This window comes from Psammomys obesus, unplaced genomic scaffold (assembly GCF_907164565.1).
Source record: "Psammomys obesus unplaced genomic scaffold, mPsaObe1.curated_primary_1811, whole genome shotgun sequence".
NCBI lineage: Eukaryota > Metazoa > Chordata > Mammalia > Rodentia > Muridae > Psammomys > Psammomys obesus.
The window spans coordinates 1-16,306 of record NW_026592737.1 but is presented as its reverse complement, the minus strand read 5'-3'; the positions used below and the strand labels follow the sequence as shown (position 1 = coordinate 16,306).

At 50.4% G+C, this 16,306-nt stretch overlaps 2 protein-coding genes across 2 annotated transcripts; one reads left to right on the top strand and one right to left on the bottom strand.

Moving 5' to 3' along the window:
- The first annotated feature begins 1,076 nt into the window (after positions 1 to 1,076).
- LOC129683096 (rano class II histocompatibility antigen, A beta chain-like) lies at positions 1,077 to 6,133 on the top strand. The gene is made up of 5 exons (XM_055615699.1): positions 1,077 to 1,668; positions 3,593 to 3,874; positions 4,557 to 4,667; positions 5,131 to 5,154; positions 5,805 to 6,133. Exons 1-5 carry the CDS (start codon positions 1,077 to 1,079, stop codon positions 5,816 to 5,818), a joined length of 1,023 nt encoding a protein of 340 aa, XP_055471674.1. The 3' UTR covers positions 5,819 to 6,133.
- A 9,505-nt stretch (positions 6,134 to 15,638) lies between these two features.
- Positions 15,639 to 16,223, bottom strand: LOC129683095 (H-2 class II histocompatibility antigen, A-F alpha chain-like; the record flags this gene model as incomplete). Its single annotated transcript, XM_055615698.1, is given in 2 exon segments — positions 15,639 to 15,906; positions 16,050 to 16,223. A coding segment is annotated over 1 exon segment (155 nt), but the record flags the coding sequence as incomplete, so codon positions are not given.
- Positions 16,224 to 16,306: the final 83 nt, after the last annotated feature.

Here is a 16,306-nt window from a genome sequence, read left to right as displayed (position 1 = left end):
GAGAGGAGAGCTAGAGAGAGGAGAGACAGAGAGAGGAGAGACAGAGAAGAGGGAGGAGTTTAAATCTACCACCAGAGAGAGAGAGAGAGAGAGAGAGAGACAGAGAGGAGAGCTAGAGAGAGGAGAGACAGAGATGAGGGAGGAGTTTAAATCTACCTTGAGAGGGGGGGAAGACAGAGAGAGAGCTAGAGAGAGGAGAGACAGAGAGAGAAGAGGGAGGGGTTTAAATCTACCACCAGAGCGACAGAGAGGAGAGCTAGAGAGAGGAGAGACAGAGACGAGGGAGGAGTTTAAATCTACCCTGAGAGGGGGGAAGACAGAGAGGAGAGACAGAGAGAGAAGAGGGAGGAGTTTAAATCTACCACCAGAGAGACAGAGACAGAGAGATAGAGGTGAGAGATAGAGACAGAGTGAGACACAGAGAGGAGAGTGAGAGAGGGAGAGAGAGAGACAGAGACACACAGGTGTGTGAGAGAGACAGGAGAGCGAGAAAGAGGAGACAGAGACAGAGGAAAGGGAGAAAGAGGGAGAGAAAGAGACAGAGTTAGAGACAGAGAGTCAAAGAGAGACACAGAGACGCAGAGAGACAGGGACAGAGAAACAGAGAGAGGAAAGCGAGAAAGAGGAGAGCGAACTAGAGAAACAGCGCACGTGAGCACGGGGTTGTGTGAGGAAACAGCAGGGTCCGCGATGCCGGCCCCTCCCCCGTGGACACCCCCTGCCCACCCACCCCTCCACGTCCTCGTCTGGGGGAAATGCTCGATTCTGAGCTGGAGAAACGCAGGCAGCAAGCAGCGCTGGACTTGTGGTCCCGAGGTGGAGTGGAGGTTTAGGGAGACAGGCTCTAGGCGGAGGGAAGCCAGCGGACAAGGAGTCCAGATTTCTCGGTCAAGTGGGAACGAAAATTCAAACACCGGCCTGGGAAACTGAATTTCCAAGAGAACCTTAGGCGGGGAAGGGAACTGTGAGAGCCGGGGAAGGGCTCATTGCGAAGAGGGGAGGAGAGCGGAGGGGAGGGGAGGGGAGAGGAGGAGAGGAGGAAAGAAGAGGACAGGCGGGGAGGGGAGGGTAGGGGAATGGAGAGGAGAGGAGACAGCGCCTCTTACACGCGGCCGCGGCTCCAGCTCTTGCACTCAGGCGCCGGGAGCATCACCGCGCGCTGGGCACGCTCGGGCGGCGCTCAGGGGCCCCGCGGGCTGCGGCAGGGACGGCCGAGCGTCCTCTCCCTTTCCGCCTTTCGCCCGAGCACCCCGCGAGCTCCCCGAGGACCGCTCCTGCCGGGCGAGCCCCTCGGCGCTCTTCCGTGCGGGGAGGCGGCCCGGGGAGGCGCGCGGCCGGGGAGGCGCCCGACTGCCCGTCCGAGCCCCGGGTCTCCGCCGCCCCGTCCGCCCGCAGGGGACTCCGTGATCCAGCTCAAGGGCCTGTGCTACTTCACCAACGGGACGCAGCGCGTGCGGGGTGTGGACAGATACATCTACAACCAGGAGGAGTTCGTGCGCTTCGACAGCGACGTGGGCGAGTTCCGCGCGGTGGCCGAGTGGGGGCGGCCGTATGCCGAGTACTTCAACAGCCAGAAGGAGTTCATGGAGCAGAAGCGGGCCGAGACGGACACGGTGTGCAGACACAACTACGAGGGGCCGGATGCCAGCACCTCCCTGCGGCGGCTCGGTGAGCGCGGGGCGGCTCCGCGGGGGCGGGGGAGCGCGGCGGGCGCGGGGGTCCGAGCCGGCCCGGGGCAGCCAGGGCTCTCGGAGCGGCCGCAGCCTCCTCACGGCCGCCCTCTGCCCGGTGCGGCCCAGCTCCCCTGACAGGACTCTGCTGGGAGCCCCGCGGCCACCGGCAGCGCCAGCCAGGGGAGCTGAGCACCGAGGGGCCTCGGGTGACAGGCCACTGAGTGGTCGGTCACTCACGCCATCCAGACTTCCGCTTGTCCCCTCGAGGGCCGAGGTCCTCCCCTCAGGGCTGTTTGCTGCCTGGCACTCACCGAAGGCCTCGCTCTTCCTCCTGCTCTGGAGTAGGCTGTGCTAACTAAAAATCTGAGGGGAAGTACTAAAAGAGGGCCTCGTCATTGGAGCCCCTGGACCTGGAGTTACAGACAGGGCTGCGAACCGAACCCAGGTCCTCCGCAAGGGCAGCAAGGTTCCTAACTACGGGCCTCCAGCCTCCCTTCTCCGAGGAGAGGGCGGCTGTACTTTACCTGCCCCGCCCTAGAACCAGCAGGATCCTGGCTGCATTTACTCCCTTCCCACCTCCCCCAACCCCGCATGAGGCCACTGCTGGTGGTGGGGGGGGGGGCGTGTTGGGGTCACCCCTGAAGCTTTCACTCAAGCCCAATCTCTTCCTTGGCTCATTTCCACTCCTAGCACACTCCCCCTTAGACACGAGGCCAATCACAGCGCCATGTTAGGCAAGTGTTCAGATTTAACACGGTTCATTGGTTCATTGCAACTGAGTGAGCCGCCTCAGAGCACTGCTCACGCTCCCCTCGTGCTTTCCCGGAAACCTTGTTACTCAACTGCAGTGGTCCGTTCTTCGGGTCTTGTTGGGAGTTGAGTCCTCACAGCAGTGAATGCAGCAGTAACTGACGCACTTGACTGTGGAACTGGAAGGGGAGGGGTCAGCAGTGACGACAAAATGTCCCCAGTTCACGGAACACATTAGAATGCGCGCTGTTCTCACCCTCAAGGGACAAGGGAAACAGTGAGCTGGCTTCTGAGGTAGTGGACATGATGGCAAAGACGTCTGTCCCACTGTGCATTGACAGGCTGAGGAGATGAGGAAGTGATGTCGCCTTTATTTACTTATTTTAAGGAAAATCCTTTCTTTATTTACTAATTATTTATTTATTTACTGAGGCAGGGCTTCTCTGTGTAGCCTTGGCAGGACAGTGCTGGATTAAGGCCTGCACCACTGCCCAGCTTCCTTTGTCTCACAACATTTCACATTGTATAAGAGCCACTGACTGCCATTTCCCCAGTGACTGCTAAATGTACATTTGTGGAGTTGATATTCACTCAATATTAGAACTCAGGCATCACTACCCCGCCTCTTCCCCATTTGGAGCCTCCCAATGTGCCCCCACATCTCACTCACCATCTCCCTGTCTCCGTGTCCCCCTCTCACCATCCCCCTGTCCCCATGTCCCCCTCTCACCATCTCCCTGTCCCCGTGTCCCCATCTCACCACCATCTCCCTGTCCACGTGCCCCATCTCACCATCTCCCTGTCCATGTGTCCCCATCTCACCTACCTTCTCCCTGTCCCCGTGTCCCATCTCACCATCTCCCTGTCCACGTGGCCCATCTCACCTACCTTCTCCCTGTCCCCGTGTCTCCCTCTCACCATCTCCCTGTCCCAGTGTCCCCATCTCACCTACCTTCTCCCTGTCCCCGTGTCCCCATCTCACCACCATCTCCCTGTCCCCGTGTCCCCCTCTCACCTACCTTCTCCCTGTCCACGTGCCCCATCTCACCATCTCCCTGTCCCCGTGTCCCCCTCTCACCTACCTTCTCCCTGTCCCCGTGTCCCCCTCTCACCATCTCCCTGTCCTCGTGCCCCCATCTCACCCACAGTCTTCCCATCTGTCACCCTAGAGCAGCCCAAGGTGGCCATCTCCCTGTCCAGGACCGAGGCCCTCAACCACCACAACCTGCTGGTCTGCTCCGTGACAGATTTCTACCCAGCCCAGGTCAAAGTGCGCTGGTTCCGGAACGGCCAGGAGGAGACCTCGGGGGTTGTGTCCACGCAGCTTATTAAGAACGGGGACTGGACCTACCAGGTCCTGGTCATGCTGGAGATGACCCCTCAGCGGGGAGACGTCTACACCTGCCAAGTGGAGCACCGCAGCCTGCAGAGCCCCGTCACCGTGGAGTGGAGTAAGAACTTTTCTCTCTCATTGTGAGCTCACATGACACGGGATTTTAGCTGTTTTTACCTCATGCCTCCCGTGCCAACCAGACCATCTCCCCCATGCCAGCCACCCCATCCCCCCAGTTCCACCCCCACTCTCCCAGTGCCACCTACCCCATCCCCCCGATGCCCCCATTCTATCCCCCCATGCCACCCCCCCATTCCCCAATGCCATCCACCCCATCCCCTGATGCCATCTACCCTTTCCCCCAATTCCCCCCACCCCATCACTTGTCCTGTATTGTCTGATTCCATAGCTGAGCTGAGAACTACAGGAAACCATATTCCTCGCCTCATAGAAAGGGCATCAGGAGAGCCCTGACCTGATGGTCCTCCCTGACAGTGGCTCTGGGAGATCACTGCATACACTGGGGTCCTGGAGCTGGTCCCTAATGTTGAGAGGAGCTGACAACCGGGTGTTTTAGCTCAAGACTGTAGTAAGTCTGAGGAGCAAACATCCACTTAGCCCCTTCCCCTCCCCAACCGGTGTTCAGATCTCCTGGTCCTTCCTCGCCTGGGGGCGAGGCCAGAGCAGAGAACTCTCTTCCCGGCTCTGTCACCTCATATGGCTCAGGCTGGACTTTAGGCTCTCGCCAGGGCTGTTGTGTTGTGTGGAGACAAAAGCTGACGTTTGGCTCTGCTCCCCAGGGGCGCAGTCTGAGTCTGCCCAGGGCAAGATGCTGAGTGGCATCGGGGGCTTCGTGCTCGGGCTGATCTTCCTCGGCTTGGGCCTTTTCTTCCGTCACAGGAGTCAGAAAGGTGAGGAGCTCTGGGGGGCTGGGGGTGGGGGCTGGCTGAAGGAAGGAGATGGGCTGGGGGTGGGAGGACATGGAGATCCCAGGGGAGATGATGGAATCTGATTTTACTGCTTGTGTGAGTGCTGCAGAGCCACGGGGGTGCTCATTCCATGACATCCTTCACTGTCCACCACTCTACAGTCTCCTTTTCAGAAGCTTCCACCAATGAGCGAGCACAGGCCTTGCTTTTTCTCTTCTGGTGGCAGTTTTATTCAGTGTGTGTGTGTGTGTGTGTGTGTGTGTCTCTGTGTGTGTGTGTGTCTGTGTGTGTGTGTCTGTGTGTGTGGGTGTCCTCAGGGTCTTAGTGGGTACAGATGATGAGAGAACAGCTACAGCTAAGCTGCATGACCCCTCGCCCCTTTGGCTGTGCGAGAGAGTCTCTGTTTTTATAACATCTTTCTTTCTCTATGTGACTTCCTTTGTAGGGGCTCGAGGGCCTCCTCCAGCAGGTAATGTTTCAGCCCTTACCTGGGGAGTGGTGCAAGGGTGTGGGTGTGAAGGAAAGGTGAGAGGGAAGAGTGAGAGAGAAGAGTGTGAGGGAAGAGTGAGAGGGAAGAGTGTGAGGGAAAGGACTGTGCTGGTTTACCTGGCACAGTCCTGGTTCATAGTCTGTCTCTGCTGTGGGGTTGAGAGTGTCCCAGCAGGTGTCACAGCTTGTGGGCAGCCCCAGGGATTGTTCCTGGTGGGACTTTGCCACCATCACTTGAGTGGTGTCTTGAGTGGAGCCTGAGCTGTGAGCTCAGACACCTAGCTATTGGCTGCTCTGTGCCCTGCACTGGAGACTTGATCCTGGATGTTGATAGTGGCAGGCAGAGGCTGAAGACAGATCCCTCCAACTTACCAGAAAGATGGGCTCCTTCATGCTCCCTGGGAGGTGGTGGCTTCTCTTCCCCTCCCTCACGTTTGTGTCCTGTGAAGCTCTGTCTCCCTGTAGCTGCTTTCACCTTTGCACAGGCTGTGGGGAAGCGGGTGGCATGGCCGGGACATCAGCTTCCTATGTCTAACTATGGGATTAGAAGAGCCGGGCAGCTTCAGGGCCCCCTGTGACTGCTTTCTCTCTGTCCCTCCTGTGACCGCTCTCTCTCTCTCCCCTCCACAGGGCTCCTACAATGACTCTGACAGTGAGTTGACTGTCACACTGTAAGGCCTGAATGTCCCCAAGTACCTGTCTGTGCCAGCCTGCCTGCCACGCTCTGATTTGGAGTCCAGCAGACTGCCAGTGTACCCAGCTCAGCTCTTGTGATCCCGAGTCCCCAAGGCTCTGTCTTTGGCTCTGCCCTGAGCCGATTCTAGAGACTCTGTCTATGTACTGTGACTCTGCCCATGGCTCAGACCCCAGGCTTCTGTCTCCATTGTCCCACACAGGCTGCTGAAGAGATGTGCTGAAACCAGTCGCCCCTTTTTCATGATTAAACACATTCTGAACCATCTGTGTCCTCTGTAACTGAGCAGGGTGGGTGGGAGTTGTGTGGGACAAAGTGACCCAGCCAAACTGTGGCCAAAAGTAGCAGTTTCCACTATGAAGGAGATCAGACACATCCTGGCATCCATGCATGGGTGGCAGAGGAGGCCCAGCTGTCACATCGTCATGGCTCAGACTCCTGCTCTGCAGTGCGCTGCTCTCACATAAGTCTCTCTCAGGTTGGTGAGGGCAGAGCATGGTAGGTTGGTGGCAGAGGCTGTGACCTCTCACCAGTGTGTCAAATGTGTCCCATGAGGTCACACTGACTGAGGCTCAGCTTCATTTCTGAGAGATTACAGTCAACAATGAAGCACTCTTTGTGGTTGCAAATGATAAAAACCCAACTTAATCTTGTTTGGTTGGTGCCGTAAGGAAGCTGGGGTGTTTCCAGAGTGACTGGGTACCTGTAGCTGATGAGACACTGACCTCTTCTCAGTTGCCTCTTCTACCCTCCCCTGCGTCTCCCTGTCTGTGCACTCATCCCCAGCTGTGCTCTCTCCATCTTTGTCTCCTTCCCTGTGTCTGTTCCACTGCACCGAGGATTTTCTTTTCCTTTTTCTCTGTCTACGCCTTTGTCATTTGTTTTTTCCTCTGCTCCTTTCACATCTGTTTTCAGTCTCTTCCTTATTACCTCAAATCTTATCTCGGAATGTGTAGTTCTGACTCTGTTGTACGTGCACTGATGTTTTGACAATTAGAGGGAAATATTTCCTGATCAGTCCTGGGTGACGTATACAACCTTGGAAAACACTTTGTACACAGGATGTAATCAGCGGGCACTGGGTCCATCCCGCTTATTATGGAGATGAATTTTCAGAGCCGCAGCATGGAGATAGCTCCATCAGCCTCATGGAACAGCTGGATCTCCAGATTTCTTCACAGTGGGCGTGTGTGTGTGTGTGTGTGTGTGTGTGTGTGTGTGTGTGTGTGTGTGTGTCAGGAGATGCAAAGGGGCGATTGTGGTTTGCTTTTGGTAGGCTTGTGACAGCTTCTGTTGATGGGCAGTACATCTCTGGGCATATCTTCGAAGGCTCTCTAGACTCGATTGAGGTGGGAAATCCCACCATGGGCTGAGGCTCCAGATTGGGAAAAATGGTAAAAGAGGAGTTTGGACACTGGTCTCCCTGCTTCCTGACAGTGGACTACTGTGACCTCCCAGCTACCAGCCCTCCCTGTCATAACAAGCTGTGCCTTTGTAAGCCAAAGCACACACCTCCACTCCTGCAGGTCCCCGTCAGGTGTTTTGGCAGAGCGATGAGAGACATAACTAATGTTTTTACATTAGTTAAAGTGACAGAAGTGGGGCAGCGTCTGTGCTTCTTGCTCCCTCACTGGAGGCACCAGCTTCCATGGGTACCATCCTACACAGGCTCATGGTGTCATTGCTGAGCTGAAAGGCTTAGGGCTGGAGCCCCATCACCTGTGAACATTTACCTGCTACTAGGGAAGTCACCACACACACACACATACACACACAGACACAGACAGACAGACAGACAGACACACACACACACACACACACACACACACACTGGCCTCTCTGATGTGGTTTCAGCTCAGAGAGCTTAAACACATCTTCAGGGTTTCCTTTCATAAGCACAGGGAAGCCTGTTCCTGGGATCAGAGAAGACCACGCCTCCGAGGAACACGACCTCATCCACACCCTGTCTAGAGAGACATCAGCAGGATTTCCACCCTGGGGACACATCAGAATGGGGAAGTTTCCCCTTTTATCTCCTGGGATCCAGGCTGCAGTGCCGCTCACCAGTCAGGGACACTATGGGGTATACAGACTGCACGTGGAGTTCTCCCCAAGGTCGTTGTCTGAGTTTTCCCAGAACAAGATAGTGCGTGCACACACACATACACACATACACACACACACACACACACACACACACACACATTCACCATATTTTGTTAATAATTCATGGACATTTAGCCTGTTTCTAGTTATTGTGAATATCGCTACAGTAAACACTGGCGTGTGGACCTCTCTTCAACATATCAAAGGATATGTTTGCATATGTACCCACAAGCAGGATTGCAGGATTATATGGCAGCTTTATTTAAAAATTTGGGTGATGAATTTTCAAAAGCATTTGTTTGTGTTTTCTTCCATGTGACTAACAGTGTTTCTGCAGTGGGTGCTGTTCTGTTCTGCGCATACTCCTCTATGGAAGCAAAGCTTTTACTCTCTTGGGGTTGCCTTAGGTGATGAGGGCTGCCTCACTGGGTTTTGCTCCATTGTTTTGGGGTGTAAAGACCCTGAACCTTACCCCAGTTTGGGGAGCCTCAGCTGCCTGTGGGTTAGAGTATGAACTTGTGGCTGAAGTCAGCCGCCTTCTAAAGCCCTGCCCGATTTCACGGCTGACCTTGTGAGACCCGCCGGTTACTGTAGGCAGTTCAGGGTATGGATCTTTGTCTCTTCCCTTGCATACAGCCGATCTCTCTCATTCCTCTTTCTAGAGGAAGATATTGATGTTTCCAGCTTTATTTCTCTCTTCTCCTTTGCACTTCCACGAGTCAAATTGAGCTTTCTGGCCTTTAGGGAAAAGCTGGTGAAGCCGGAAGCACTGACTTGCTGCTGCAATGATCATTGTCTATGCACTTTGTTCATTGATTATTCCTACAAGTTGGAAAAAGTGATTATCACTTTACAGACAGCATCTGCCCACTCAGCTGTCCTGAAACCATGACAGTGAGTCCTTTTTTGCCATATCTTAGACTTCCTGTTTCCTGATTGACAGTTGTTCTTTAGTGTGTTATAATCCAAATCAATTACCAATAAAATTATATTTGCTAAGTAAATTTTATATCCTCTCAGGTCCAAAAGTATTTTTATCCTTTGTGCATGCCTCTGATTTAGAAAATGTGCACATTTGTTAACAGAAAAAAAATTTTTAGAGCTTACGGCTTTTCTTACCATCTTTTTTATTAATATTGTACAGGTATCTGAGCGTTTTGCATCTGTCTGTGCACCTCATGTGTGCAGTGCCGGAGGAGGCCAGAGGAGGGCGTTGTTCTGGGATTGGGAAAGGCTGTGATTTGCCCCATGAGGGCTGACAACCAGACTGAGGCCTCTGCAAGAGCCGCCAGTGCTCTAAACCACTGAGCCGTCTCCCCAGCTTCCAATATTTTACATTCTTTTATTAGTGCTATGATATTTCTTTATTTATTTATATTTTATGTGTATATGTGTGTGCCTGAGTGTGTATGTGCACCACATGGATTCAGGATCCCGCAGAGGTCAGAAGAGGGTGTGCACGCGCTGGCACTGGAGTGACAGTCAGCTGTGAAAGGCCATGCTGGTTTGGGGACCTGAACCTGGGTCATCCACCAGAGCAACCAGTGCTCTTAACCACTGAACCATCTCTCCAGCCCCATCAATCACTTCTGATGTTGGTACATTCTGAGAATTTGGACAAGTGAATGACATATGTCAGTCATAGTATCAAACAGCTGCTTCGCTGCCTTCTGTGTGCTCTGATACACATTTTCATGTTTAGATTTCCTGGGCTTACTAATTCCTAGTCTGATTATTCTAATATTATTTCTACACCCTCCTTTTTTCTTTTCAACCCTGTTCTCCCTACATCAGAAAGGAAGAAGGGTAGAGAAACGAAAGAGAGAAATCGCTGAGGCTAGCTTCCAATACCTTGTTTCCTCTCTGATCAAGACCATACACTAACTTGCAACCAAATCCCCCCTACATGAAAACAAACATCCATAACCCACCGAACGACCAAAAGCCCACCCACCCTGCCTCTTGGGAATAAGGAGTTGCTCTCTTGAAATTGTTTCCTGCTGATTTGGGATATAGTCTCCTTTGGGGAGCCCAAGAAATTGGGACAATGATCAAGTCTTAAGGAGGCTGGCTGTCAACATTTGCTGCCCAGTCTGCGTGAGCCGTGAAAATGCAGGAACAGTCTGTGAGGCGGGACCCATTGGGCTAGCTGCTTTGAGGCTGTCCTGGAGGCAAGTTCTGATGAAACAGCAATGAGGCAGTCTAAGGCCGGATCAAGCAGGATGCTGGAATAAACATGTCTCGGCATCTCAGCATCCTGGATGGCAAGGCTACCTCCATCCCACTGCTGTCTGGTCCTTTTGTTCTGTAAACACATAAAAGCTCACAAGTAATACACATTACTGCAAAAACATTTGTGTGAAACGTGCAGTGTGCACACATCAGTTAAAGATGGCTCTTTGTTTTTTGTTTGAACAGGTGAAAGGTATCAAGCTTCCCCCTTTTCTGTCTAAATAAAAAGGAAAGATTTTTTAACTCTAACACAGTAAAACTATTTACATTACCAAAGCTATTTCTGCCAAACTTTGCACAATGTCCAGCTTGGTTGTATTTGGCAATCTTAGGGTTAAGTATTTTTGAGTTCAAAGTTCAGTAAAATGTTCATGTCAGTCTCCTGAGAACTCTGCTTAGGACATTTTCAATGTCCTGAGCAGTCTGTAGTCCAAAGCTGGTCTCTGCGTGGTGTTTGTCAGCTTAGTGGAGTCCTGACTAGACAAAACAAAGCAGTCAAAGGTTCCACTGTTTGTGCAGAACCTGGTGGCAGAAAAGGCAGGGGACAGTTTTGCCCAGTGGTCTCACGACCACAATCCAGGTGGACTTGTCATCTTCTTGGAAACTTAAAAGGTTACTGTTAGAAATGGCAGAAAGTCTAAACATTTTAAATGCCGTATCCAGCAGATCTCAGAAAGATTCTAGGATCACAGTCTACTCAGCACATCTTAGGTACACAAACTTTGTTTCTAGTTACTTGCTTCAGACTCAAACCTGAAAATGCACACAGGAAACTAGACAAAGCTTATTTCTAGAATTAGTTAATAGTCTGTGTGTCTAAATTCCTGTGTCTGAATATATTTCTTAGTTCTTTCTAAAACTTGTCTAAATTCCTCTATCTGTGTCTGAATAATTTTGTTATTCTCATTTATGAGTCTCTCTAATTTTCCTTCTAAGGCTTATATTTTATCAATCCTTCTTTGAGTAAAAAGAGCCATTATGGATATTAAGAATAAAGTATAAAATACCAAAATGATAATAATCATATTTGGTATTGAGCCAGTTACAATTAAGTTATTTAGCTTTTCATTTTCTGCTTCTTTTTTCAAGCCATCTAGAGTAACACCACACAGGGTCCTAGAGCCTTCTACTATGGTACTTTAGCTCTCTCTTTGAGGGTTTCCCAGACGACTTACCAAATCTGATAGCTTCGGTTTGTTCACAGCTGAAGTGATCTGTCAATGGGGTCATGCCCCAGGTTGGGTGCCAAATGTTGTTTTAAAATAAAAATTACCAGCCATTCGATTTTTACCAATGAATGCCCAGGAGCCAGATGCTGGGGTGAAAATCTACTAGCTCAGAGAAGCAAAGAAAGCCCCCAGCTTTGTACTCTACTGATGTCCCAGAAGGAAGAAGCTGCTTCTCCATCTCCCTGCTGTCTTAAGTATTCTTCGGCTCAGTGTCCCTCCTCTCTGTGTATTAGCGCTCACTCCCTGTTACGCGTTCTGCCTCTTGACCTAAGGTAGACCTTATTCAGTTCCCAAGAACTAAATTAAAGGTGTGTGCTGTGGCTGTGCCACACCACAAGAAAAACGTTTTTCCAAGTTCATAATCTCAGGGTTCACAATGTCACCAAGTGTCCTGCAGCATGTGCTTGCGTGTGTTGGGTACATGTGTGCATGTTTGTGCATGTGTGTGTGCATGTGTGTGTGCACATGTGTGTGCAGGTATGGGGATGTGTGCATGGGTATTTGTGTGTGCATGTGTGTGTGTGTGTGCATGTGTGTGTGTGTGTGTTTAAAAAGCTTCTATAGTAATAGTTTTCCATAGTAAGTTTCTATGGGACGTCTTTAGTGTTATTTATCCTTCCCCACATTTCCTCCTCTGCCCTCCCATGTTCAATTCAACTTGACCCTTTCCCCCTTTCCATTCCTTTATTTCTCCTTCCCACTACATTTTACTTCCCCCCTTTGGCAGTGAGCCCCATGGTCACATACTAATTTCCTGACCTCTGTGGGTATTCCAAATAAAACATGCCAGAGGCCAGCTCAACAGTGAGTTCAGCAATCCAAGGAGGGGATGTGGGGTCAGTGACAAATGTAAAGCACTCTCTCTCTCTCTCTCTCTCTCTCTTTCTCTCTCTTTCACACACACACACACACACACACTCTTTCTCTTTCTCACACACACTCTCTTAGTGGATGAACTAAGGCTCTAACAACTTCATTTCTTCTCTCAGAGTTTATATCTCTAGCAAAAATTTTCAAGCAATACAAAAATTACCATGTAGTTACATTCTATTTTTCTCTAAGTGAATGAACCAATACCCTCACATGATTAAACATTTTATGTATTACAAGCAAAAAGCAAATTATTCCCAAGGATCTACATACATTCTTGTCTAAGCAACTTGTTACAGATTAACAAAGAGTAAACAAGCAAGGAATTTTTCTCAGCCAGTTCTCTTACTAGTGGGTTGCATTTCATGGTTACAAAGAAAGGATCAATCATTTTATTATTTATCTCAAAAAGTAATCTTACAAAAATCTTAAAAGAATCACAAATCTAAATTTATATATGTACATATACATATATATAGTCCATTTTTACTTTAAATCTTCAGAGTGCACACTTACTCACCAACAATTATTTTTTATTAAATCACATCAGGAAGCTGATACACATATGCACATATACATCAGGGCAAAAAGGGGACAAGAAATTAATCGTTGTGCTTGATCACCAACCCATCTTTAGCAAGAAAGGCGTGTCAGATAACAAGAGCTGTGCTGTTATTCTTCGACCTCAATAAGCCCCTTGCTCAACTACTAAAAATGCCTTTCTGAGCTTTAAATTGTTCCTCAAGATTTTCTACATCAAAGCTACTAACAAAAACACCCTAACTTACACCTCTAAGTTCTTCCCAAGGGTGATGGTTGGATCACTAATCTGCTCCAGCAGCAATGCCTGAGAAACTTCAGCACTATTACTGTAACTGCCAATGACACTGCCCATGAGGGGCTGGAAGCCCTTAGAGTTTCCATACAGCTCACAGGTTATGAGGGGTTGGAGACCACGGAGGCAGCAAGCAGAGCGATGCTCCATGACAGCATGGAGTCCTCAGGAGACGCAGTCCCCAGGTTCTGCCTCTCTGAGAACACCCATCCTGGTTGTGGTAACCAGTGGACCACACTCCATGAGTTTCAAAGCGGCTTTGCTGTTCCTTTTGCATGGTCCCCGACAGAGAAGCACATACTGGAACACATCAGGTAGACTTTGCTTTTGTTTGTTCCTCACTACCCTCTTCACACCTCTTCCTAATTCATCCCCTTCATCCCCAGCAGGCATATGTTCTGCTTTCATTTTATAACAAATTATTCCAATGCAATAATGGGTGTAACATGGTTTTATCAATAACCGCAAAGGAACTATAGTAACTGCAAAACTGTAGCTGGGATAAGGCTAAGAAATAATAGATCATTTACTCAATGATGTGAAGTTTAATGTACTGGCTGTGATGTGCTGAGGCCTGTCTTTGGTACGATTCTCTGCACTAACCTGTGCTGTATATCTACCGTGCTGATGTTTGTGTTTCCCCCCGTTGCATTCTAAGCACACTGGTGCACCTGGCATGGACAGAAATGAGCTCATGTTTTATAAAAACCCTCAGTATCTTCTTAGTGCTAATCATGCAGCCAGTGGCTGCAGAGTGGAAAGATGGATGTAAGATGTAAAACAATTTCAGAAGCACAAAGTCTCAAACTAGGTGACCTAACTCTCAAGAGCGAGTCTTGGACAAACTCATTAGAGCCTTGTATACCCATCTGTTGGCCCTCTGGAAGTGTTTCCTGTGGAGGACAGTGGGGGCAGTTGGTACTGTGGAGACCTTGGGGACAGTGGGGATATTTGGGATGGTGGGGGCAGTGGGGGATGGCGGGGGTGGGGGTGGGGGGATGGTGGAGGGGATGGTGAGGGCGGTGGGGGATGGTGGGAGTGGTGGGGGATGGTGGAGGTGGAGGGGGATGGTGGGGACAGTGAGAACAGCTGCTGCACCTACAGCTGCTGCCACAGATTCTAAACCATTGGCTCCCTGGGACTTTGATCTCACAGCCCCAAGCCTCCATCACTAGGAGGAATGAGGAGCACAGATTGGGGTGGGCTGAAGCGTTGTGTTCTCCCAGGGCACAGGGATATCTACAGAGGATTCACGGAGCCCCACTTGGGCTAACCTGCCAGAGACACCCTTTATCCACATTCACCCCAATGCCTCCAGCAGGTTCAGGGAATCTGTGCAGCATGAACCCATCTTCACTTAGGATGTGAGGCGCCCACACCTCTGTCTGGCCCCTGAAAGCCTGTGGTTTCTGTTCCCTTCTTCTACCCATGTATTTACTCCAGGAATTTACACCAATGCCCCGTTCAGATGCTCTTGTAACTTATCTCCTTTCCTGCTGTGAGAATTCTTACCTTCTTATGGTGAGAACAGAGGAAACGCATCTCATCACCTTCACAGATTTTATACCACACATACTTTAGAAGATATTTGTCATGCATCACAAGTTTTGGTTAATGATGGGCCACTTTTCCAGCTGTGACCTATAGGACCTTGTCATGTCAGCTTGGAAAATGAACTGTCATTGTAGGAGTTCTCTAGGTGACAAATATCTGACTGTAACATCTTAGTGAGGAAGGGAAAGAAGGAATGAAGGAGGGAGGGAAGTGGGGAGGGGAAAGGGTTTACCTTGGATCACAGTTTGTGGGGACACAGTTCATCATGGCGGGAAAGGCAGGGGAAACATGAGGTGTTTGGTCACATTGTTTCCACAGTCAGGATGCAGAGACAGGTCAAGGCTTCTCCTTTGGCCCACAAGAGGCTGCTGTCTGCATCTAGGTTGGCTCTAGCCACCTCACCTAAATGTCTCTAGAAGTGGCCTGGATGAGTCCAAAATTTTTTTGAAAACAGTTTTGACTTTTGATATCACTTAAACTTTTATTACTTCTAAAAGTCAAAGCTCTTTTCATTAATAGGTTATATTAAAATTAAAGTAGTTTCTTTTTTCTTTTTATTTATTTATTTATTTATTTTTGCTTTAGACAGGGCCTTCCCTACAGCTCCAGCTTGACTTGCGCAGACCAGGTTGGCCACAACTTGTGAGGACTCTCTTGCTCTGCCTCTGAGTGCTGGGGTTACTGCTGTGCCCCTTGTGCCTTGGTTTTTCCTTACAGCAAGTGTGCACCAAGGCAGATTTCACCCGACCTCCTTGTACCTGACTGGAGAGTGGTCAGGGCTGGGAACGAGAAGAGAGAGAAAGCCCAACCTTGGCTAAGATAGAAGGCATTCGGGCTGTATTTGGTTGTTCCTGTGTCACTGGACATGGGAGTATATGGGCTTGCCTCCAGCAAACTCCAAAATGAAAGCCAGGAAAAACCAAACCAAACAAAGGGAAAACCAGTTGACAACTTATAACAGGTGATTTATTGGTTTCATGGGGCTACTGAGTCAGGGTCTCAGAAGGATTCTACAGGAGATAGGATTCGAAAGATGCCGAAAACCAAAAGTCAGGTCAGGAGGCTATTCTAAGGGTATGTGAGCTGTGAGAGGGCACAGCCTCAGGTCCAAGAGAAAAGCGAGATGGAAGACGAGGACGATGAACTGGGCCAGAAAACACACTGTGCCAGGTCGTCCAGTGCACCACGTCTCCCCTGGAGAGGGCCACACACCTGCAGCAGACAGGAGAGAGAGGGTTCCAGGGGCTCCTGAGCTGTGATGACGTCACCGCACAGTTCTCCAGCAATGTTCGCACCATGCTTCCCTTGGCCCCCTTCCCCGCTCCCCCGTGCAGTGGCTTCCCTCTTTCCCTTACCTTCCTCTGCAGGTGTGGCTCATAATGGTCCTGGGTGTCTGGAGGGGCCACCCGACCGCAGGCCTTGGAAGATGAAGATGGTGCCCACCACGATGCCCACGAGGCCCACAGACAACCCCAGGGCACAGACCACGGTCTCTGTCAGCTCTGACATGGGGGCCGGAATCTCCGGTTCTGGGAAAGTGAAGATTTTGGAGTCAGAAGGAAGTATGTTCATGTATGTGTATGTAAGATAGGGCCAGAAGGGAGTGTGTTCA

Coding starts and splice junctions, on each gene's coding strand:
- LOC129683096 (XM_055615699.1), top strand. CDS start 1,077: ATGGAGAGGAGAGGAGACAGCGCCTCTTACACGCGGCCGCGGCTCCAG. Junction 1,669..3,592: donor CACCTCCCTGCGGCGGCTCG/GTGAGCGCGGGG, acceptor CTGTCACCCTAG/AGCAGCCCAAGGTGGCCATC. Junction 4,668..5,130: donor CCGTCACAGGAGTCAGAAAG/GTGAGGAGCTCT, acceptor CTTCCTTTGTAG/GGGCTCGAGGGCCTCCTCCA.